The sequence below is a fragment of the Bos mutus genome, chromosome 9 (genome assembly GCF_027580195.1).
Source record: "Bos mutus isolate GX-2022 chromosome 9, NWIPB_WYAK_1.1, whole genome shotgun sequence".
In the NCBI taxonomy this organism is placed as follows: Eukaryota; Metazoa; Chordata; class Mammalia; order Artiodactyla; family Bovidae; genus Bos; species Bos mutus.
Genome location: NC_091625.1, coordinates 86,134,675 through 86,160,592, shown reverse-complemented (window position 1 = coordinate 86,160,592; position 25,918 = coordinate 86,134,675). Strand labels below are relative to the sequence as shown.

At 41.4% G+C, this 25,918-nt stretch overlaps 1 protein-coding gene across 2 annotated transcripts in view; it reads right to left on the bottom strand.

Moving 5' to 3' along the window:
* Positions 1-292: 292 nt before the first annotated feature.
* Positions 293-25,918, bottom strand: part of UST (uronyl 2-sulfotransferase) — a 317,125-nt gene continuing 291,499 nt past the window's right edge. Inside the window, exons 8-9 of one of the 2 annotated variants that reach the window (XM_014477904.2) lie at positions 2,991-3,270; positions 293-1,414 (exon numbers count right to left, since the gene is read on the bottom strand). In XM_014477904.2, coding sequence (XP_014333390.2) covers positions 1,315-1,414; positions 2,991-3,270 — 380 coding nt within the window. In that variant the 3' untranslated portion in view covers positions 293-1,314. Of the gene's footprint in view, positions 3,271-25,918 lie in introns of both variants that reach the window. The other variant, XM_070376839.1, reaches the window with a different exon arrangement.

Here is a 25,918-nt window from a genome sequence, read left to right as displayed (position 1 = left end):
TCAAGGCTGCGGATTCCAACCCAGCACCCCCCCACACCCAACCAACCAGGGCACGTGACAACACAAGCAGCAGTCACTTAGTGTCATTACAGGAGCGTTTCCAGATTTTTAGCAATGCGTCTTTCCCCAAATCACATCTCAAGGAAGGAGCTTTGGCCCATTAAGCGGGCTGAGGGGGCAGTGAGGATCTGCAGGCACTTTTCTTTCCAGCTATCAACAGAACGGGAAAAAATGTCAACTTATTTATATTCCTTTATTTACAGGGGCAATGAATAAGTTAAGGAACACTTCATTTCAAACACAGATTGCTTTTATTTTAGCTAAGCTAATGTTTCAGTTCCATATATACTTTTGAATTTCCATCAATGTCAAATACCATTTTTTCTTTCTTCTTGAAAAAAAAACAAAAACAAAAACAAAACGATTTACAAGCACTTTTAGGGCACTCAAGGAAAGTAGGCTGAAGGTTCATAATAATAATTTTCCTTTTAAAAAACATCCATCAGACCAAAATAAAATCATTTTAATTAACTCCTTCCTGAGTAACTAAAACCTTGGAATGTGCTGAAAGGTTATAATAAATAAGGCAGTCAAAGATCAACCAGCTTAAAATGTATTTTTTAAATTAAACTATGTAAAATGTACAATATATTTCATGAAGTACAAACTGTGTTGGGCTCAGGGCCAAAGAAATGTTGTCATGTGTGCCAGATAAACTGATGAAGTGCCTTGACTTCTAGGGCCCAGAGGCTGTTTGTTGGGGCAAAATTACATCAAGTCCTGGTAAGTAAATCAGTCAGCCTCTGATGTTACAGTGATCACTGCTGACAATAATTGCTTTTGAACACACAGGTAGAAGTGCTCACATGCACTTGCATTAAGAGGATGTATTTTTTAAAGATGACCAATTGTCCTGATGTTCTGACAACAGCAGAGAACACTCAGCGGACCTTATTTTCAGATAGTGGGATTGCACAGTGTGTAAACTAAGGATTGTTCTTTATAGGCGATTTCAAAGAAGTGACTCACAATGTACCAGGCAACAGCTCTTGTTCTTATGTTGACTGTGATAGCTGTTCTCTGGGTTGACTTTTAAAATAAGTCTAACAATAGGGCCCTGGTCTCTCTAAACAGGACAAAGGATATTTCCTCTTCTAAGCACATTTCCCTGCATTGCTTTCCTGCCCCACTTCTCTGAGACAGAAAGGAGGCTCACAAGTGGCCAAATGCTGGACTCTGTGCCTCTGTGGTCCCAGCCTTCACTGGACTCCTGCGGGGTGGAGCCTTCTCAGTACATCTCATGATAAAGTAGCTTTAGTGCACACTTGACAGGTTCCAAATGACTTGCTTTATATCTTGGCTACCGTCCAATTTTAGTGAACGAAGAAAAAATTCTAGAGAGACTTGTTGGTTTCTGAAAAGTAGAAAATGTGTAGCTTGTGTAAAGTCTGAGTCTTATTTACTGTGAAGTATTCCCAACTCACACTTTGCTAGTGTCCTGAAGGGCTGGCTCTAGGGGAAAAAACCTGAAGGAGACAAAATTTGTCCCCAGTATCCTGCCTGCCACCACCCCCTGCACTGCTGCTTCTAGGCCGACTACGTATTATCTGCCCAGACGTATACATGTTTTGGGAAGGGGATGGTCACAGATGAAGACATTTCAAAATCCAAAGAAATAGATTGCTGATGATTGAACCAAGGCATCACGGAGGAGGGCAGGTGATGGGAATGGGCTCGGGAGGAGATATTTAGAGGAATGGGCCTGCCCAGCTTCTACTCAGATTACCTTGGGGGCAGACACTTACTCATGAAGCTGGCCAAGCAGTCTCTTACCTAGAAGCTCCTGCTTTTCTTACTGACCTCCTAGTAAGAGCTTCTCAGGAGGGAGCTGCTTCCATAATAAGTGGACTTCACTTTGCTGCTTGCACAGAACTCAGTACCACCTTCCACCCAAAACACGTACCTCTTAAGGGACCAGAAGGTGAAAGGTACCAGCTACTTGGGACCCTGCTGGCCAGGGGTGTGCCTGATAGGTCATGCCCTGTCTGTGGTCAGGCTTAGAACTTAGGCCACAGGAGTCAAGTGTCAGAGCTACAATCAGTTCCTGGATTTCCAGGTAAAACAACGCTGATGAGATGTTTCGTACCAGGGAGAAAGGACACAGTCATGCCATTTTCCTAGACCACATGTCCTTCAGAGTCCATCTGTCTTGCCTATGCTCTTCCTTACACGGCCAACAAATTCTTTTCCCGGCTATGCTACTTTGAAGTCTGGCAGAATGGAACTTGTGAACAGAATGTCTCAATGGAGGCTGCCACGCACTTTGACCTTGAGAAGTACTCAAGGCTCTGGACTGATCGAAGGTGTGGCAGAAGCCGACTTGCTCTTTCAGAGACAATACATGTGCTGCTCTGGGTGAAAGTGTCCCTTGAGATGGACCAGGGGCAGAATTCTACCCGTGTGGGCAGAAATCACTTATCCAGGGACATCCTCCCTTTCTGATGTCCTTATCTGTCTTACTGTTTCCTCTTAGAGCCTTCTAGAGTAGGCTTCCTGGGTGTCTGCAGTGGTTTTGTGTTTTTACTGAAATATACAAGTCTGGACATTTTCAACCACCAAGGTAATACTTTTACAGGTGACAAATGATGAGTTACTGGGCTGTAGGCTCTATTTCTCCCTCTTCTCTCATTTATACTAGGGGAAGAAAAGCTATTTTATGACAAGATGCCTTGTGATGGAGCAGTCTAATGTACCTGGGAAGGACCCAAGGAGCCAGAAAAACACAGAATAAAATTAAAACAAATAAAACCCGCAAAACCGGGCATCTCCCAATGACCCCAACCTGTGGGAACGTTTGTTCTTTTTAATGCTGTGAAGCATTAATTTCGTCCCTTAAGGATTTTTTCTTCCCCAACACACACACACACACACACACAAACTTTCTGGAAAGGGAGATTAAGCCACTGGAGGCAACACAGCGCTGGCATCACCTCTTATAAATATCTTCGAGCCACTTCTCATCATCCTGTTCCTCGTCATCGATCGGCTCCTCCGTTTCCAGTGGGGTTGGAATGAAGAACTGGGGTCTCAGCGGCGGGTGGCTGACGCGAGGCTTGAGCCCAAACTTGCGCTTCAGCAGGTGGAACTGCTCCTTGACGTAGTGGTAGAACTCGTACTCGTATCTCATTCGCTGGTAGAGAATCTGCACGGCCTCGGGAGAGGGCGCGGTCTTCTTCACGGTCACAGTCATGTTTCCAAGTTTCCTATGCTCTGGAAAAGAAGCGGGGTTGCACGTCAGCCACAGTCTGCAATGTCCCGGCTTAGAGAGGATGGTGGCGAGCTCCTGAGTTACCTGGCGACCCTGGCAGCTCCCAAGGGAAGAGACTCAACCAACATACCAGGACTAGAAGGGAAAAGTGGCTGCGCAGCAATGCTGGGAAAGATTTCGTCGTATTCTAGGTGTTACTATCAACACAAGATGACTACACCTCAGCTAGCTAACATCCCTTTCGCGAGATGTGAACTGATGGAACTCGGTCAGGATTCGGGGCTACCTGTATGTGATACAGTCTTTTGAGCAGCAAGATCTACCTGCTTTTCATCTTTTATTTCCTGTTGCTTTCAGAAGGAAGCACAGAAAAAGGCTGTCTCGCCACTTTCTAATCACCTTGGTTTTTTTAATTTGAAAATATGGACATCCCAGGGATCTTCCTGACCCAAGGACGGAACCCAGGTCTCCTGCATTGCAGGCAGATTCTTTACCAGCTGAGCTGCCAGGGAAGGGTCAGTTGTCTAAATTTGTCGTCACCAGATTTTCAACATGTAGACATGACAGGACTCATCAAAACCTGGTTTCTGTCCCCTCAGTGCTCCAGTCCAGTCAGATTGCTCTTGCTCCCTTGTTGACAACTCAGCGGCATCTTTCAGGCCTTCTAGGACTTCTTAGCATGACCTCACAGCACCAAAGGCCACACACGCCATCTTGGAACTGCCCTCCTGTGGCGTCTGCAGGAGTGTTTCCCCGGTGGTCCTGGGCTCCTGATTGCTCCTTCAGTGCTTCAGGCCCCAGGCTCATCCCGTCTGTCCCTTCCACGTTAGTGCTCCCAGGGCTCCGGTCCTGCCTCTTCCCTACTCCCTTTCTTCCTCTCTGACCGGTTTCATTCAGTCCTCCACCCTCTAGTTTTCATACCACTGTGGACACAGAACCTAAAGTTTATATGAAGCAGTTATAGCTTCTCAGTCCTTTTGTTTTCCATAGAGCTGCCAAATAATAGGAAGGTAAATGACATTGCCAAGGGGTCAGTTCATGGTCAGAAATAGGAGTGCTAAAAAAAATAAATAAATAAAAAAGCAGGAGTGCTATTTTGTGGCAGGAGAAGCAGAGATTCAGATGCAATCAGCACTGACGACAATTATCTATTATGGGTTTGGATCATGCCCATATGTATGCTATTTTATTTAATATTCCCAATCAGCCTGTGGGGTGTCATGGCCTCTATCTTGCAGATGGGGAAATAGAAGCTCTTGAAAATTAAATGACTTGCCCAAGGTCATGGCTAGTGAGTAAGCGACAGAGCTGAATTGGAGCCCAGGTTTCTCGTTTGTGATGAGGTTTCCCCTAAGCACTGGGCTGCAACCCATGCAGCTTTTGTGAGCCTGCAGAAAATTATCACCTTCATATGGAAAGACTAGAGGGCAGTTTGCCTTTTATGGTTAGCAGAGAATTTTTAAAATCACATTTCGAAGACATATGGTTAAGTGTCTTGCTCTACAATAATCAGCACTATGGAAAAGTCATTCCAGTGCTAAGTGTTCTACATTTTTGTAAAATGCCAGACTTTCCCTCCAAACAAAACAAAGCTACGTGAACTATGGAATCAGCCTCTCTCCAGATTGCCGTAATAGCAGCACTAGAGGAAGTTGTTAGGAATTTTTGGAGACTGTTGTTATTTCAGCCAGAAAACAATCATGCTTTAAAAATCCATACTTATTATCAGCATCCTTTGGGGAGTGAGGCAGCCCTCGTTAGGTGGGTATATACTGTCAAGCATAACCGTCATGAAGTGGAGAACTAAGTCCACGTGGATCTTTTGAGAAGCAGGACCCCAGAGATGACGTTGAGGCGCTCACGTCTCATGGGTCCCCTGGCGAACATTTCAAAAGAAGACTCAAATACAGAGCAGCTTCCATTAAGGCAGGGGAGGCAAGCGGGCAGTCTGAGATCTGACTGGCGGGCTATGTGTTATTTGACCTGAGGGTAATTTTTTTTTTAAAAGAAATTGACTTAGTTGTTTTAAGATTTGGTCTATTTCACAAGGAAGTCTGGATTTCTGGCTTCTCTCAAAGTGAGGTGATATTCTTCTGGAGCTGAGCAGGGCTACCCCTCACTGCTGGAGGTCACACCTCCCCATTTTGTCTCAGACTCTAAACGTCAGTTCATTCTTTTATGTTACCTGCCTGGCTGCTATAGAAATTTGGATTTTAGGCTTCTAATTAAAAGGTTTTGAATTCTGAGTTACAGAAACCTGGGAAGCAAGTGCTTTGTGTCCAATTAAGGCTCTAGTTTGAGCTCATTCGTGTGTCCTATCCTCGTTTGTGTATATGGCACCCTTGTTCCTTACTTTCTGCATTTATGGAGTGAGTTTTCTGTACCAGGCATAGGAGTTACCAGGAGTGAATGTGACTTTATCATCATTATCATCTTTAGGCATTTCTGAGTGCTTTTTCAGTGCAAGGACTGTTAAGTTATCTAACATGCATTTAATCTTTCCAAAGTGAGGCAGGCTGTCTTATTATCACCATTTTACAGATGTGACATTGGAATTTGGTACCTTGGCTCCAGGTCACACAGCTGGTAACTGGAGAAGCCACAAGTTGGGTCTGAGACAGTCTGACTACTGAGCCCAAATTCTTAACCCTTCATGTTTCTTATGGTTCGACGGAGCTCACAGTATAAGCTCGTGGGCCTGCTCACCATGGGGGCAGACAGGGCATTTCCCTCTGGTTGGTTTCATGGCATCAGTGTTTCCTCATCTTAGTCAGAACCCCCTAGTAGAGGGACCAAGCCCAGTGAGCTTGTCTTAAGTACTCCACATGGAGTTGGGTCTCTTTTTTAAAGAAGCAATCTTTTTCAAGTGCAGTGACTTTGGTTTTGTTTTTTAAGTTTTTATTTAAAATTTTTTGGCCATGCCATGCAGTATGCAGGATCTTAGTTTCCCGGGCCAGGGATCGAACTTTCATCCCCTGCAGTGGAATCGCAGAGTCGTAACCACTGGACCACCAGCCAAGTCCTCAGTTGGCTCTTTCATAACTACTATAACTATTCGATCATGTAGGTCTGCTATGTGGGCCAGCCTAAATGGATAGGGTACATCTCTGCATGTGTGTGTGTGTATGTTTCCAAAAGATGGAAAACTTTTAGGAGGCCTCTGAGCCACCTTGCAACTTCAAAAAGAAATTTCCCTGGATTTGTTGTCTTCCACCAGTTCCACCTAGCTGCTCTTCTAATGGAGCCTGTTACGCTGAGAACGTCTGGAGAGGGGTGGTACCCCCTCTATCCCTGCACTTTCACAGCTCAGCACCTGGGGAAACACAGCACCCTCCACTCATGCTTGGGGAGTGAAGGAGGAGAAACCAACAGAAGGAAGAGGGTATAGTCAGACCTGAAGAAGGCTTGGCTGTGTCTGTGAGGTGCAGACACAGCCAAGTGGAGACAAAGGCAGTATCTGAGCATGCTTCATAGGAAACCCTCAAGAGACCCATGCATGCTGGGTGTACCCTCACATCTGGGAATTTTCAGCTCCCACTGGAGTCTGTAAATTCCAGTGCTTAGCTTTGTGGTTCAGTTGCCTTTTGGGAATGACAGTGCTGGCTATGTCATGTTTTTCTGACTCTGTCCTTTAATTAATAAATACATTTTGGCAAAGGAAGGCTGTGGTTTCAGGAGGCTTTTAATTTTTTTTTTCACTTTTCTTATTTACCTTGAGGGATTGGCCAAAGAAGACCCATTAAATCATAATAATTGCTGAAAATTTCCTCAAAGTAGGCACTGGCTTTGAGCTGTGAAATGATCAGAAGGGCAAATAAACAAGCAAACAGAAAACAACTTCTGATGTCTTTATTTGAATAGCAAAAGAAGGATGGTTTTTTCCCTTACAGACATGTCCAAAGTCAGCCATAGAGTCAGGACTATGTGAGGACAAACTCTTCCAGGCTCCCAAGTTCTGGCTTCCCACTGAGAAGTGGCTCTGAATGGGGACCCCTTTCTACACTGCCGACCCCCAGTAACAGAAAATTCTGTAGTTGATTGTACAATGCTGGCAGAGACAAATCCCCCAGACTATACAATAAGGTCGGCTGGAAGACTGCTGAGTTGCGTCAGCTCTCTGCATTATTAAAGCTTTATAAAAAGTGGCATAAACAGCTCAATAACCAGCCTTCCCCTGAATTCTTTCCTCAACCCATCAAAATAGCATCCCTTCATGTGCATAGAGCTCTGTGGATTAGCATGTTTTCACTATCCTCACAACAACCCATTTAACCTGAAGACACAAGAGGTCACAGGACTGGTTCAAGGTTGCATGAGTGACTGTCCTGAAACTAGAAATTGAGCTTTCTGATTCCCAGTCTTGCACCTTTTTGCTTCATCACTGGCTGTTAATTTCCAAATTGAGTGGAAATCTATAACCACCCACTTCTCCTTGCCCTGTGTGTATTCTGGCATTAAGGACATCGGTTGAAAAGAAGGGCTTGAGTGTTCTAAGTCAAGGGGAATGCTTTGGTAAGTCTGGGAGGATCTGGTGAAAAACCTGCAAGCCAGCAAAAATGTTTTCAGACTGAAAGAGACTGTGTCTTTTTCATTTTTAGATCCCCAGTGCCCAGCTCCACGCCTGGCACATAACGACCCTCAATAAAGGTTTGTTGATTTGAAACCTGTATGTTAAATCCATCTGTAAGACTGGATTAACACGAAGGGCAACTTTTGGTGTTGACTGTACATATGTGTTTTTTTTTTTTTTTTTGCTAAATTCTTTCCTTACTGGAAGGTCCTGCCTGAGCAAACTTTCCATGTCTAGAAATCAAATTTCTCTAGGGTAGGCTGATAGGGGAGGTTAGGCTCACAGGTCCTTCAGGAAAGGCAGCATTATTTGCTTTTCTGAGCCACTCCATTGGAGAACGCTGTTATGGTGACAGATCATTTCATTGTTGGTGGTCAGGTGCTAAGTTGCGTCCAACTCTTTGACAGCATGTACTGCAGCACGCCAGGCTTTTCTGTCCTCCACTACCTCCCAGAGTTTGCTCACATACTTGGATATCAAGGAGATCAAACCAGTCAATCCTAAAGGAAATCAACCCTGAATATCATTGGACAGACTGATGCTGAAGCTCCAATACTTTGGCCACCTGATGTGAAGAAAGACTGAAGACAGGAATCTCTTCTCAGAGGATGACGGATGAGATGGTTGGATGTCATCTCAAGATTGAAGGCAGGAGAAGGGGATGACAGAGGATGAGATGATTGGATGGTATCACCAACTCAGTGGACATAAATCTGAGCAAACTCCAGGAGATAGTGAAGGACAGGGAAGCCTGGTGTGCTGCAGTCCATGGGGTTGAAAGAGTCAGACACAACTTAGTGACTGAATAAGAAATGTTGCAATAAGGGACTTTTACTACAAACATTAATACCTATGCAGAAACATATAATACACACCATGACCTTGTGGCTAATGAGTTTATGTCACATGCATTATTTACAGTCATTAATTAAAAAATCTAAACACTGTTGGGGCAATAAAACATCTTTATGACCAAATTTTTCTATACCAATGTTGTTCAATTACTTAATTTGTCATCATTTGGGGTACTTTTTAATTGCTAGTTCTCCAACAGCAAAAGAAAATGTTTCATTTAGAAGGAAAACATTCATTCAGATCACATGCACTTGACCCAAGTGTAAAGGGCTTGCTGTGAACAGAATTTAAACTGTGGCTCTTTGGCTAGTCTTGCACGCTCCCTGGGGGAAGAACTTCAGACCAGCCCATTGGGAGTATCCTCAGGGAAAGGACTGCAAAGGACAACTTCCACAATGACCTTGGAAAGGCTCCATTCAGCACCAAGTGCTCCTGTCTGCATAGGATGCCTGCCAGTCGAAGGCAAGCAGGCTAGGTTTCCTCATTGTTCTCCCAGGGCACTGCCAAGCAAACACTGATAACTTAACTTTTTTGTATGTGAGTGTGTGTTAGTTGCTCAGTCATGTTTGACTCTGTGTGACCCCACAGACTGTAGCCCACCAGGCTCCTCTGTCCGTGGAATTCTCCAGGCAAGAATACTGGAGTGGGTAGCCATTCTCTTCTCCAGGGACTCTTCCCAACACAGAGGTAGAACCCAGGTCTTCTGCATTGGCAGGTGGATTCTTTAGCATATGAGCCACTAGGAAAGCCCTTAACTTTTTTAAATGTAATGCTAAATATCATTTACCAGCAACCTGTCTGTATGTAAGATTGAACAGTGACTAACTATGCACCCAACAGGGCCACAAGCTGAGGTCATCCATGGATATTACTTTACTGCCCATGATGTAGATTTTTGCAAAAGCAGTGGCTCTTTCTAGCTTTGCCATACTGACATTATATTTGGACTGGTTCATAATCTTCAGAACTCTTAAAAGTCCCTCTAATGTAAATAACAAGGAAATCACAGACCTGCCCAGTGAAGTCTCCCTCCCCACCCCTCTTCATCTGTCAAACGAGCATAATGGAAAAACGATGTCGCCCTGGCTCTGGGCCAAAATAAACAATCTGGAAATACTGTGTAAACCCAGCTGCTGCACCAGAGGACAGAGGCCTTGCTTTATGACCTCCAAGATGGTTCACCATATGCAAAATAACAAAACCTCACCGCAGACTTGCCATCTTTTCTGATCCTGGGCTGGTTCTGGCATCCCCTCCCTTGACTGAAGTAAATACACACCTACCAAAGCCCCCTCGCCCCAACAATCTGAGTTTGTCTGAACCAAGTCCAGCAGAGATGATGGGCAAAAGCAATGAATACAAATTGAATAACAACCAGATGGGGGGCCACATTTTACCACTGGCGAGGAAAAAGCATTATTGAAAGACAGGCATCAGTTCTTCAGCCTCAGGGGAGCTGAGAGGTGATCCACCAAGAAGCCCTGCTCTTTTAAAAAGTGAACTGGGGTTTACACATCTCAGGTTAGAGAACATCCAGACATTCCCAGCACCCAAGGGAAGAGGTATACTTTTCTGGGTGGCAGGTGTGATGAAAGTCAAGGTCAGGTGGAGTGGGGCTGGGGCATTAACCAGCATGAGGGGGTGCTGCCAAGCCCCACGCCCTGCCGGCTGCTCCCAAAACCGGTGAACATGATGCTCGCCACAGATAGAGTAAACTCATTTCCTGAATTACACAGGGAGGCCACACAGTTCAAACACAGGCGGCTCCACTGCAGCTGCCTGCACCGGAAATGAATGTGTGTCACTGTGGCTCGCAGCAGTGTGTTGGCTGAAACGGCCACGTCTGATTTGCCACTGGGATGATGGATGGCATGTTAAGACCAACTTCTCGGAGGTAAGGCAATTAGGGGAGAAAAGAACAAAAAGCGCTTCATGGCTGACTAGGAGCCTGGGGTTGGTAAAATCAACAGAGGGTTTTTTTTTTTTTGCAATCTTCTTTCCAGATCTGGAAATACCAATAAATAAAAAATAAATTGAGCTCACTTTGAATTTCAAGAACACCTTGATTCTATGTAGCCAAGTGAAAGTTACACGATTTACTTCTTTTTCTTTTTAATGGCTGAAAGTTCTGGGCTCCCTTGATGGATGAGAAAAAAGATTCTTTTTTTTTTTTTCTAGTCACAGCTTGCAGCATGTGGGATCTTAGTTCCCCAGCTAGGGATGGAACCCAAGCCCCCTGCATTGGGAGCTCGGAGCCTTAACCACTGGACCACCATGGAAGTCCCAAGACTTGTTATAATATCTCCGATTTGCTTTGAATTTTGGAAGCAAAAGCAATTGGCTTGTGAGTCACGAGGGCCCATTGAGAGGACAGCAGGCAGGCAGCCCTGCAAGGAAGCATGCGTTTCCAGAGACATTGTTCAGGCAGTGTCCTAACCCCATGGACTCTTGAGATGAGGGCTGCCCACTGGAGGGGTTCCCAGGTTCTTGGTCTGGGGAAGCCAATTCGACAACACTTACCCTCAGTTGCTGGGGGTGGGTGGTGGAGGATTTTCTTGCCTGGCCTCTGCTCATTCATCGCCTCTGCATTAAGTATCTACTAAGCAAAGGATTGGGGGCAGGAGAAGGGGACGACAGAGGATGAGATGGCTGGATGGCATCACCAACTCAATGGACATGAGTTTGGGTGAACTCCGGGAGTTGGTGATGGACAGGGAGGCCTGGCGTGCTGCAATTCATGGGGTCGCAAAGAGTCAGACATAACTGAGTGACTGAACTGAAGCACAAAAAATGAGTCCAGAAAATAAGAACCGCTAAAAGCTGAAACCACAGGCTCTCAGCTAGAGGAGGAAAAGTAAACAATAAAGAGAGAAACGAGTATATAATTCACCCAACCACTTCCCAAGAGATCTGAGAATCCTCGATTTACTGCAGGCCCCGAAGGGCTCCGTCAGAGGGGAGCATCAGAGAGATGAGACGTGGGGGCACCACTGAGGGGTGGGCGCTGAATGCTGCCTTTGAGTCCTTCTGTGCGACCAAGTGAACACCTGGCTGCACAATGCAATTATTTCCAATTAGCACCCCAGCCGATTCTGATGGTGTCAAACCCCACTCGGATCCCAAAGCTTAGAATGAAATGTGTCAGGGCTGGAAGAGACATCCCTGCTCTCCTGTTCACACACTCATGAGCTCCGAGTAATGGGGGTGAGGGGCTCCCCGGTGCCCACCGGGTCAGCTGGCCCAGTTCCCCAGTCTCTCCTGCTGCCCTTGTTCACTGGGTGGAGGGCATTTGTTCCTGTTTCTTTTCTCCCCAACTTTGGCCTCATGACCCAGATCATAAAAAAGCTGCTATATTTCTTTGAAAGGATATCCCACCCAATTAGACACGCATGCTTTCCCCAACACAGCATTTTGCCATTAAAATACTGGCTTGAGCTTGAGAATGGCAACAACAGAGGGATTTATTTTCACTGCAACAATTAAACTGAACATTTCTGTTTGAAAATACATTCCTGAAAAAAAATTATTGGAAGACTTACTGTGGCAATAGTAAGAAAATGTTAGAAATAGACTTTCTGTTCAAAACCTTTATTAAGAAATGCATTTTTGTTACCTTTTCTACTTTATCTGGATCAATATTGTGGAAGCCCTTGTCAATGACTGATGAGGGCAGCTTAATCAAATGGATTTATCTGAACAAAATGGATGAAGAGAAACACTGACCCAGTAGTTCTGTCCGAATGTCTTGACATCTGACAATCTCATAAATTCTGCTTTTACTTTATATGCAAGTTTCTTCTTCTCTGTCTTCCTCGCAGTCTGTATATTGTTGGCAGGCTTGGGCTACTTGTCTTCTACACACAAACACACTCACACACACACGGTCCTCTCGTTTGCCAGGGAAGAGGTCCTCCCCTGCAAACACACTGCTTCATCTAAGTCTAGCTCTGATGGCGTTAAAGGCAACTGCTGACACACACGGTCACTCTGCTACACTACAGATCGTGACACAGCCATAGGATACTTCTTTGTGTCATTTTTCTATTTCTCTGTTATTTTCTTCTTTAGGGTTTCATATAGATCAAGCTACCTATCTGCTTATGTATAGGATCAAAATAAAGTCCTTGTGCAGTTTATAAGCCTTTAGCTTTAAATATCAATTTCTGGAAAAGTCTTTTACAGCTTAAAAATTCATTTTTCTAGTTATGATGTACATAGTATATACAGACCATATGTATACATACTAACATATATATACATACACACATATGCAAATATATAGATTTTGGAAAAAGAGTAAGTAGATGAAGTGATTTTATATCCTCACATTTATTGTAGTAATATATATCCTTCTAGTCTTTTTCTTATTTATGTATATGAGTTGTCAAATAGATCTCTGCTACACTGTTTATTTAGTTTTACCGTCTTTTAAAACTTAACTGATGACAAGGATTCACCTACAGTATTAATTATTCCAAGTCATATTTTGCAATATATATATATATATGTATATATTTTGGTTGCACTGCATGGCTTTGAAGGATCTTAGTTTCCCGACCAGGGATTGAACTTGAGCTTTCAGCAGTGAAAGTGCTGAGTCCTAACTACTGACATCCAGGGAATTCCCTGCAATGTATTTTTGTGTGCTCCATTTTATGGATGCCGTATAGGTCACGTGCTAGTTTGCTATCGTTACATAGCTGAGTTGTTTTACAGTTTCTGCGACTGAACAATATGACATAAACATCCATGTTCATAAGTGATCATGTGCCTTTCTGCATGTCTCCCTAAAACAAATGGTAGCTTTAGATATTGAGTAGTGAATCTTCTTCTGATAGCTGATAAGGTCTTCAATTCTGACAGCTCTTTTGTCAAAGACCCTGAAATTTGTGTAATGTAGTTTTCCTAAATTTTAAGACATTTTCTTTAACTTTACACAGTGTCAACCCAACTATAACTTAACTAAAGACCTAAAACGCATAGGACTTTTTGAAGATCTTGTACCTAGCATCTGTGACAATAGAAAGTCCTTAAGCATAGCGTTTATATGGGAGTGCTATGGGTTAGTGCACAAAAATTCTTAGTAAATTTTACCATATGATGAGTAGTTCCTCATTCTTGGAATCTATAAACTACATATTCAGAATGTAGCTTTTGCTTTATCATTAATTCTAGATAAATTTTCTCAGCACAATATGGTCTAATTCATTCTCATTGTTGTTGTTTTAGTGTTATATTTATCACAGTGATCAGTCTTGATGAGTGAACCTAAGGTGAGTCCCAAAACTTGGATGTTTTCTCTGTAATGTTAAACATGGTGAGATTTTCATAAACCCTTGAAGGGCTTTCAATGAAGTAGCTGTTACATGGAAGACAAGCACGTCGATAAGTGAGAAATTTAACCTCTTGCTCAGGCACTAAAAAGTTAGGTTAATAAAAGGTGCTACTCAAAATAACCATATCCAAGTCAGGAAAGCCTGAAGTGAAGTTCCAAGGATGCCATTAATTCCACTGAGAGAATTTACAATGTCACTTTAAAATTAGTTTATCTGGGTAACTGATAGCACATTGGTAGTACCAGGTCTTAGGAGGATGTGAATTAACAGCTTTGTCTCTTCCTCTTAGATCAGATTTTCGACTGCATGCTCTGTAAGACAGTATGAATATCTAAAAGGCCCAAATTGCTTTGCAGATGAAGTTGCCACTGTCCATTTGTATGGAGGAGATCCATTTGTTTACTTAAGGAAGGTCTGAAATTGATAAGCTAATACCAGAAGGTACAAGACCACCTTCAGGGAAAATGCCTGGGTATCATGGCTATTACTTTGAAGAACAGTGGTAAATATTTGCTGTGAACATTTAAATACTGTAAGAATGTTAAAGAGGTTAAAATTTACAAATGTAATCTGAGAATAAAACAATACATTTCTCACAGTATCTTTTTGAAAGGTTTGATTGTGATAGAAACTTGTCTTTGTAACTAGAACTTGCCTATGAAAGATGATTGTTGTTTCTCAGTCGCTAAGTCGTGTCTAACTCTTTGTGACCTCATGGGCTGCAGCATGCCAGACTCCTCTGTCCTCCACCATCTCCTAGAGTTTGCTCAAATTTATGCCCATTGCGTTGGTGATGCTGTCTAACCATCTCATCCCCTGCCACCCGCTTCTCCTTTTGCCTTCAATCTTTCCCAGCATCAGGCTCTTTTCCAATGAGTCGATTTGAAAGATGGTGGGCTACATTCGCTGCAAGTTTCCAAGAGAAGATATTTAAATGATTAATTGCTTTTGGGCAGAAGCTGCTATTCGAAACAGATAGTGGGGGAGAAGTATATCTACTGAGGTAGAATAGAAATGTAAACGTCTTCTGATGAGAAAAATTAAGTTCTTTCATTCTTCTGACACATGAAGAGGAGAAGAGGAACAATAACAGGTGTTGACAGTTAGTGGCTTATAAACAAAGATGGTCAGTGGGGACACAAACTTCCCTGGCTAATGGCTGTGAGAAGCTGCAGAAACCTGTGATGTTGAGCGGAAGGGAGACAGAGGACAAGCTGCCGGTTTGGACGTGACACGAGCCTGAAATTGTGTTGTTGAGCTCCAGATTTCCTCTTTGGTAAGACAGGAGGCAAGGGGAGAACTAAAAAGAACCCCAGTAACTCAGCTGGTAAAGAACCTGCCTGCCAATGCAGGAGATGTAAGAGACGCAGGTTCGATCCCTGGGTTGGGAAGCTCCCCTGGAGGAGGAAATGACAACCCACTCCAGTATTCTTGCCTGGAAAATTCCATGGGCAGAGGAACCTAGCGGGCTACAGTCCATGGGGTTGCAAAGAGCCGGACACGATAGAGCAGACGTACACATGATGCTGGAGAGACCATGCTGGTGCATTAGAAGCAGCCAAGAAAGGGATGCTAATGTTTCCAGAAAGTGTTCATAGGTATCATTAAGTTCTGTCAGTCCTGGTTCACTTTAGAAACTGTCTTAGAGACAGGTGAAGTGGGAGACAGGAAAAAAGAATAATTTGAATGACATGTAAGACATGGAAAAAATATCTATTCAAAGGATGGAAAATCAAAGATGTTTGAAGGAGAAAAATCAACAAACGGAAAAGCTGTAACCCATTACATTTTAGTTTTCTTGGGGCATGAGATGAAGTTTCATGATGTTCTAAAAACAACAACCTAACGGCATAAAATTGAATAAATGAATTGAATCCATACCATATTTATTTTTTACCTCATTTTGATATAATAATAGAAACTGGTTAGTTATGTCATGGTCCTCTTCTTAAATCATACCCAGAGAAACATTTTAAAAATTTCAAATGGTTTCTAGCAAAACCAGCCATAGACAGGCTGGTTCATTTATGACTTTCCAGTAACCTTTCCCTTTAATGGCTTTTACCAAATGATTTATTTACTTGGTCCGAGCTGAGGTAACCTCCTGGCTGCACTGCTCGCAGCCCTCACAGCTCAGAGTCCAAGGTCCCGAGTTTCTTCATTAAGATGTCTTGTGAGTTTCTGTGGAGGCTGAGGGTTCTCATGAAGAGAAACTAGGAGTCCCCGGTTCAGTTTTAAAATGTCCTGCTTTCCCTCACCTTTCTCTTTGGAGAAGAGAGGAAAATCACTGACCCTTTCTGACCCATCAAATGTTATAAAGTAGCAAAGTTTCTGTACCTTTGCAAAAGGCTGAGCATTTCAAGTCTTTGCAAGTTCCATGGTTCTGATTCACATTTCTCTTGTCTTTACTGCCTTACTCCCTTTTCCATTACTAGATAAATCTACTGAAATTCACCTAAAATAGCAGGTTTTAAAAATCAAACCTGTATGGATTCATTAGCTTTTCCATTAAGCTTTGGGGTCACTTTTGGCCCCAGTAGCATCTGGAATTGCAAGAGACTATAAAGATAGTGCTAGTATGCTTATAACCTCCTTTAGCTATGAGCTCACGGAGATGATGGGGTTGAAGATCACAGAGATGATGGGGTTGAAGATCAAAGTCGTAAAGTTAGCATGTTACTCCATGAAAACTGTACCATTTCTACCAAAAAAAGGATTCTAATTTAATAATACTACTTAACTCAATCATCAGTTTTTGGGTTTTACTTGAGATAAGAAATGAAGAAGAAAAGCTGAAGAACTGATGCTTTTGAACTGTGGTGTTGGAGGAAACTCTTGAGAGTCCCTTGGACTGCAAGGAGAGCCAACCAGTCCATCTTAAAGGAAATCAGTCCTGAATATTCATTGGAAGGACTGATGCTGAAGCTGAAACTCCAATACTTTGGCCATCTGATGCGAAGAACTGACTCCTTGGAAAAAACCCTGATGCTGGGAAAGATTGAAGGCAGGAGGAGAAGGGGACAACAGAGGATGAGATGGTTGGATGGTATCACTGACTCGGTGGACATGAATTTGGGCAAGTTCTGCATGTTGGTGATGGACAGGGAAGCCTGGCGTGCTGCAGTCCATGGAGTCACAAAGAGTTGGACACCACTGAGTGACTGAACTAAACTGAACTGAAGAAATGAAGGCTTGGTTTGCTGGAAATGAAGTTGAGGGAAAGAGCTTTGATTCTTCTTCAGTTAGACTTAATCTCACTCTTCTTTTCTGAGTGTTGCAGAACCCTCTGGACCATAAGAACTTCTGTTTCTCCCCCTTTTTTTTTATCCCACCAAGTCCAAAGCAGCAGGAGGTGGAGAGCCACTGGGCGTGATGGAATGGGGTGGTATTTGCACAGGGAGTCACTCCTGCCCCCAAGTGTTGCTGGTGCTCTGGCAGGAGTGATAGGTAGTGGCATACGATCCACCGTTCTCTCTCTCAAGCCCCCAGCAGTGATCATGGCTAGGCTCAGCCCAAAGATCTCATACCTGTGTTTCTGGTCGCCATGCCTGATGCTCCAAAACTGGCACTAGACATAAGCTCCAATTCTAGCAATTTTGGGCTGAAAGGACAGTACCCTGAGGATCACTGAAGGCTTTTAGGCCCTCGTGACCTCTGTGCATTCCCTGAGGTATTCAGATCTGACTCTTTGAGAAGTTAATGATTGCAACTGAGCACATAATTCTTTATATCTACTTAGAATGTTTATGAGGGAATCAGTTTCTAGTTCTATATAACACCATTGATGGCATCACTGACTCAATGGACATGAGTTTGAGCAAACTCTGGGAGATAGTGAAGGACAGGGAAGCCTGGTGTAAGACAGTCTAGTGGGGTTGCAAAGAGTCTAGCACGACTGAGCGACTGAACAATAATGACACCGTTAGCTCATCCCCTGGTTAGATAGATATATGAATGACTAATTTTTCCTAATGTATGATAAATACAACATACGCTGTCAAATAGTTGAAAACAGTTGACACTCAAGCTTGTGCCTTATGGCAGCAGGTGGTGAATAAGGTCATTTTCATAACTGTCATGGAAATCTCTACTCCACATACAGGATAGGTCTTTAGACATAAAAATGAACACAGCAAATAGTAAAAAATGCCACAATTTTAAATGAATGAAATATGACCCTGAACATTAGCATGGAGTGTTTTTAAGCTTATTGATATCCACAGCCTTTAATCATAGCATGCCAGTGATCTTCCTAAGTAACAAAGGGCTTTATAAAAATATTTGACAGCCAATAATTTTTTAACAGGCTAACAAAGTCAAATTAATATTATTAAATTGACTTAGGAAAAAGAACAAAGCTGAAGGCATAACCCTCCCAGTCTTCAAAACAGCATGGTATTGGCACAGAAACAGACATATGGATCAACAGAACAGAATAGTGAGCCCAGAAATGAACCTACACACTAATGGTCAAGCAACCTTCAACAAAGTAGGCGAGACTATACAATGGAGAAAAGGCAGTCTCTTCAGCAAGTAGTGTTGGGAAAGCTGGAGAGCTGCATGTAAATCAGTGAAGTTAGAACACAACCTCTCACTATACACAAAAATAAATCCTAAATGGCTCAAAGACTTAAACATAAGACAGAACACCATAAAACTCCTAGAAGAGAACATAGGCAAAACATTCTCTGACATAAATCATAGCAATGTTCTCTTAGGTTAGTATCCCAAGGCAAAAGAAATAGAAGCAGAAATAAACAAATAGGACCCAATCAAACTTATAAACTTTTGCACAGCAAAGGAAACCATAAACAAAATGAAAAGACAACTTATGGACTACGAGAAAATATTTGCAAATGATGCAACAGACAAGGGCTTAATTTAAAAAAAAATATGCAAACAGCTCAATATTAAGAAAATCAATAACCCAATCAAAAAATGGGCAGAAGACTGAAATAGACATTTTTCCAAAGAAGACAGATGGCCAATAGGCACATGAAGAAATATTAACGTTGTTAGTTATTAGAGAAATGCAACTCAAAACCACAATGAGGTATCACCACCTCACACTGGTCAGAATGGCCATCATTAAAAAGTCCATAAGCAAAAAAGAAAAAAAAAGTCCATAAGCAATAAATGCTGGAGAGGGTGTGGAGAAAAGGGAACACTCGTACACTGTTGTTGGGAACGTAGATTGGTACAGCCACTATGGAAAACAGGACAGAGGTTCCTTAAAAAACCAAAGTTACCATATGATCCAACAATCCCACTCCTGGACATATATCCAGAGAAAAATCTAATTAGAAAAGATACATGCACCCCAGTGTTCATAGCAGCACCATTTATAATAGCCATGACATGCAAGCAACCTAAATTTCCATTGACGTATGACAGATGAGTGGATAAAGAAAACCTGGTGAATATATACAACAGAATACTACTCAGTCATAAGAAGAATGAAATAATGCTATTTAGTGTGCATGGACCTAGAGATTATCTATCTAAGGGGAGTAAGTCAGAAAGAAAAAGACAAGTATCATACGTTACCACTTTTATGTGGAATCTAAAATATGATACAAATGAATTCACTCACAAAACAGAAACAAAACAAACTTATGGTTACCAAAGAGGAAAGGGGAGGGGGAAGATAAATCAGGAGTTTGAGATTTAGTAGATACAAACTATTATATATAAAATAAAACAACAAGGTTCTACTGTATAAGAGTCTGAAAAAGATATATATAATAAATATAAACATATATAACTAAATCACTTTGCTGTATACCAGAAACTAACACAACACTGTAAACCAACTATACTTTAAAAAACTTGATTTCACTATTTAGTAATCATATTTATTTCTGTAGATTGTATATTTTGATAAATACCTTTAAAAATAAATGTTACTGAAGGTCAACTTGCTATAATTTTAACAGTGAATACATCATGGAATATTTGCCTATCTAAACAACTAGAATAATGATGATAGGATCATAAAAAAGATCTTAAAGAAGTGCTCATTAATCACCTTTCTGTTCTATATGATAAATCATGTACTCTAAGAATTTTTAAGACTCCAGCAGACATTTGCAGCAACTAGACTGGAAACGATTCCAATTTTTGCTTTGCTATTTTAGAAAAATAAGCGATTTTCCTTGGATTGTTTGCTTTCTTAAATTCCATTCCCCGATTCATTAAAATCCTTCTCAAAAGCAAAATTGCTGCATGACTGATACAAATGACTTTACTGTTCACCAGACTGAGGCTTTGCAAGCACTTTATTAAAGCAGTCAGCTTATTTCAACTAATAATGTATTTCTCCCGGAAAAAAACAAAAAACAACAGAACAAAGCAGCATATCTAGCATATAAATGAACATCATCTCAACAGAATTTCCAAGCTTTCCAGAAACCCTGGATTCTAAGAACTTAACAGAAAAAAAAAGATTCCCCAGAATCATAACTTTTATTAACTAACCTATCTCCGTCAGAGCTTCACGTTTTCAGTTTTGCTCTTTACATGGAAAGGCAGTAGAATGGCCAAGAGCAGAGGGTATTGAAAACCCAGGCCTGAATCTGAAAACTGGCTCTGCTGATGACTGGCTCACTGACCTGTAAAATGCAGAGAATAACAGTATCTATCTCATAGGGATGTTATTAGGATTAAATGAAATGATATATCGAAAGGGCTTAAAAAATGTGCGTAGGACACAATAAGTTTCCAAATAGGTGTTAACTGTAACAACAGCAATTATTGATATTCAGTATTATTGTTATCATCTTTCTCAAAATTTATTCTCTTGGAGGAGCAGTATTCTGCTACTAAAACAAAAAAATACTTATCTTCCCAACTGAAACAAAATAATTTAAGTTTAAATTTAATTGAAACTTAGTGGATAAATTACACTTCCTGCAATTAGGGACATCAAGACTTTAAGAAGCCCTGCTCCTTCAAAATTTTAAGAACTGGTGGTTCAGTGAAAGTAAAGATTTGTATCTCATAGAGCAGGCTTTTTTGTACCAAGGACCAGTTTTGTGGAAGACAATTTTTTCACTGACTGGGAGTTGAGGGGAGGGATGGTTCTGGGGATTCAAGTGCATTACATTTATCGTGCACTTTATATTTCTATTATTATTACATCAGCTCTACCACAGATTATCAAGCACTGGATACCAGGGACTGAGGACCCCTGCCATAGAGTATTCATGTACAGTTATAGATAGATTTTTCTTGCCTGCATATTAACTAGCTTTATAAATTTTTCTATTCCTTTTGCTTAACTAATGTCACACAATCTAGAATTGATTACATAATGCTTCAAATGTCAAAAATGTATTTTGGACGTTTCATGTCTTTCTCTCTCTCCAGAGTTCCATTTGGGTAGGACTATCTATTTCCTATCCATTTTCTCTTCTGCTACATTTTGCCTGGGCTAGACAAATAACAAACTTAAAAAAAAAAAAATTCAAGACTACAGCATCTGAAATGCTTTCAGAGAAGAAATAAATGGAATATTCTGTAAGAAACTCTCCACAACCCATTATTACACTAGTGGGCAGTTTAGGGAAATACAATAAAATGCTCAAGTTAGAATGGACAGAACATGGCCCTGCTGAGATTTGGAGCTGTGCATTCAACCTTCTGCCTAGTCCCTGGGCTATGTAATTGGATCAAAACCAATTCAGACTTGCTTTCTTATAGCATAACATGCTATTTAGCTAAATAATAAAACACAAAGAGAATCAATTTGAGATGTTTGGTCAAAAGACCCATAGTGTTAGTCACTCAGTCGTGTCCAGCTTTTTGAAACCCCATGGACTATAGCCACCAGGCTCTTCTGTCCATAGGATTTCCCAGACAAGAATTTTACAGGGGGTAGCCATTTCCTTCTCCAGGTTATTTCCCCAACCAAGGGATTGAACCTGGGTCTCCCACATTGCAGGCAGGTTCTTTACTGTCTGAGCCATGAAGGAAGCCCCCCAAAGACCCAATAATATCCATGAATTAGTGTTAGGAAAATCGGATCTAGTCCCAAGGCTTTTCCTTTTCTGTGCTGGCTTTCCCGTTTTGTGGACCACACTCACCACGTGGCATGTGGGACCTTAGTTCTTCAACCAGGGTTCAGACCTGCAACCCTTGCAGTGAAGGAACAGCGTCTTAACCACTGGAACACCAAGGGAAGTCCCTCCAGTTTTTTTCCCCCAGAAAATAATAACCACTATCTGGTGGAGGCCCCCAAGAAGGACAAATGGGCTGCCTTACTCCCTAGGTCTTTTCTGGCCAGCTCTATTTCACAGGGCTGACCAAGGACTGCCGAGGGAAGCTTTGGATTCTCTACTTTTGAACATAGGTGTTTCCCCGTGAACATGGCTGTGTAAAACCTATAGCTCCATGTGAAACTGAGATTTCACTGATGACTAAACAAGTTTTCTGGAGGCTCATTCTCAGCTTATGGCATCCATACTCCACCCTGAGCCTTCGTTGGGCTGTGGCCTTCACTTTTACCACCCAGCCCCAACACTGTCGTCATCTTTCCTTGGGCTGCCTTTCTGATCTGTCTCCAGATTGCAGCCACCCAATGTGTCCAGTGTTTGAGTTGCTTGTACCTTCTGTCCCAGCCACCATCCTAGCTTGGCTGAACCACCTGCCCGGGTGTTGCCCTGACTCTGGTGCCTTGATCTAAGGGCCTTTACAAACACTCTAAACAAAGTGAAAAAGAACTAGAGACAGTCAAATGATGATACAGGAGTCCAAGTCAAATGGGAGGAGGCATAGCAGTTCACCTTCACATTCCATTTCCCTGCATCCCCTGACTCTTGACATTTATTTTTTTAAATGGTGGGATTATGGTTTATTTTATTTTGGCCACACCGTGAGGTATGCAGGATCTTAGTTCCCCAATCAGGAATTGAACCCTCATCCCCTGCTGTGAAAGTGCAAAGTCTTAACCACTGGACCACCAGGGAAGTCCCTCAAGTTTCTTGTTTTTTGTGTGTGTGTGTGTGTGCAATTGATCATTACTTTTATAAAAACTCAGAATCAATTTATATGATGATTATGGCTAATATTCATCCAAGGAGAAGTCCATGGCTTTTAATTTCTGCTTCTTCATTTTGAAGCAGTTTTGAAAATCTACTTGATTGAAAAGTATCAACAAAGCCTAAACTTCACTCCTGAATAGCACTAGTGTTTACCTCTCAGAAAGGATCCTCATCAGTCAAGAGAAAAAGTAAACAGGCAAATGTCATTTAAACATTCCTTTAGAATCATGCTATGGAATGCCAGGGGGGTTGACCAGAATTTGGAGTGTCTACACCTAGCAAAACTCATAAATCAATGACCTCAAGATATCATAGCATGAAGACTTTATTAGGTGCCATCTGTAATCACTCAATTAAAAACAAATGAAGGATGCATATTTAAACTTCACTCTCTGACACGAAAATAATTGCACATTTCACATCTGGTTTGGCTAACCCTGATACTGACTTTTAATCTTCATACAATGATGACTTGTGGGGCAGAAAGTGAGTCAGCTACTGCAGAGTAAAGTCAATTTGTTTTCAGACTAAGGATGGTCATGCTGCAATAGAAAAGATCTATGAGCTAACCTCCTGTAATTAAATGATCTTAATATCTATATGACTGCCCCAAAAGGTCAAGGATTCAGCCCTAGGAAGCTACTTCCTGCCCTTTTGGTGTTTAAACTGTAGTTCATACATCAAGATAAAAATCTTGAGGCTATTTGACAAGTACAGAGTTATAGAATTTTACTATTTCAGGGTTAGAAACCCTTACACCGTTTCAGAACTCCAATATTCAGAAAGAGCTGTGTGTGTGAGTGTGTGTGTATCCAAAATTGGGTTCATTGGCTAGAATTTGGTTGGCAATTCAAAGAATTCCAAGGGAGAGTTGCTGATGGTAGATTGGACATGTTTAGGAGTGGGGCTGGTGAAGTGACAAAAAGTTGGGGCTTGGATTCCATCTGCAGGTAACTGTGCTGCCCCCCAGGAAATGATGTTTCTTATTTGTCGCTTCATGCTCCATGTGGCTGCATGTGCAGAAAAGAATATGGAAGAGAGAAGGGATGAAAGGTCTGTTCAATACTAGCAATGCCATAGAGATCTGGTGGGTGTTGTTTCTACTTCCCTCTTTCACATATAAATTGCATGTGACCATTCAATTATTTTCCTAAAATTAATAATCCTTTTCCAAAAATTAAAATTCTACTTACATGCTCACTACGTTTTAGTTGGGAAATAAAGGAAAAAGTCACTAAGATTCCTATCACCCAGAGATAGAATAACGACCTTGAAATCTTTGAGATATTCCAATTTAATTGTAATCCTGAGTCTATATAGTTTTTCGAATAAAGTTGGTGCCATATTTTAAGCACTGTTGGTATCTTTTTCTCTTGAACTTCATGTCCTATCACATTTGGAGAAATCACCTACATTAAATGGAGAAATCATTGATTTGTAGAAATCAAATACATTAAATGTATTTGAGAGCATGTTGACTCAGACAGTAAAGAATCTACCAGCAATGCAGGAGATCCAGGTTCAATCCCTGGGCCAGAAAGATCCCCTGGAGAAAAGAATGGCTACCCACTCCAGTATTCTTGCCTGGAGAATCCCCATGAACAGAGGAACCTGGCAGGCTATAGTCCATGGGGTTGCAGAGTCAGACATGACTGAGCGACTAACATACTCACACACTTAAAGTACTCAATTCTATGAGTTTTGATAGCTATAGATACATGTGAAACCACTGCTACAATCAAGATACAGGACATTTCGATCATTCTTCCAGCTATGACATTCTGAAGATTTTTAATATGTAAATTCAAATTACTCTGAATATTTATTATTAAATTATTTTTACCCCAGCTTGTAGTAATTTGTCCTAACCTCTAGCAGTCTCCTAAAATGCTATTTCTCTGCAAAATCCTCATTATTAGAGACTCTCTCATTCTGCCAGTGTTTGTCCCTGTAACAGATGTTTTAATAGAAGACAAGGTGCACTGGGATGACCCAGAGGGATGGTATGGGAAGGGAAGTGGGAGGGGGGTTCAGGATGGGGAACACGTGTACACCCGTGGCGGATTCATGTTGATGTATGGCAAAACCAATACAATATTGTAAAGTAATTAGCCTCCAATTAAAATAAATAAATAAAAAAAATAAAATAAACAATTAGTTAACATAAAAAAAAGAAAACAAGGTGTCCTTTTTAATGTGCATTTCCTAGCTTATTAGTAAGGGTGGGCTTATTTCTTAAAATAGTTATTGGCTACTTGTATTTTTCCATTTTTTTCTATTGATGTTTTGCTTATGGATTTATAAAAATTCTTTATTAATATTAATGATAAGATGTTAACAATATGAAATCTTATCATTGCTGCAAAAAATAATTTTGCTAAGTGTGTTAGACATATTCACTTTAAACTTTCAATTAAATGTATATATTCTTATTCTCTTTGTATGTATGTATGTGTTTTGTTGCTTTTATACTTAGTAAATCCATCACAATACTCCATCAACACAAAAATAGCCACCTTGTTTTCTTCTATTTCTATTGTTTCCATTAAAAAAAAAAAAAAACCTACTCTTTAGAACCATCTGGAATTTATTAAGCCCTATAATATAACATGAGATTCCATTTTTTTCTCTGAAAATTTAGCCAACTATATGACACCTTTATTTACTCTTTCTTTGTAATGGTCTCTAAATTACACCACAGCACTTTTTACACCAGCATCTGTTTCTGTTCCATTGACTTGTCTGTCTGACCTTGTGCCTTTGCATCATCACACTAAACCCAGCAGCTTTCTAACATTTCAGAATCTTGTAGGGCAAATTTCCTCTCATTTCTTTTTAAAAAAAAAAT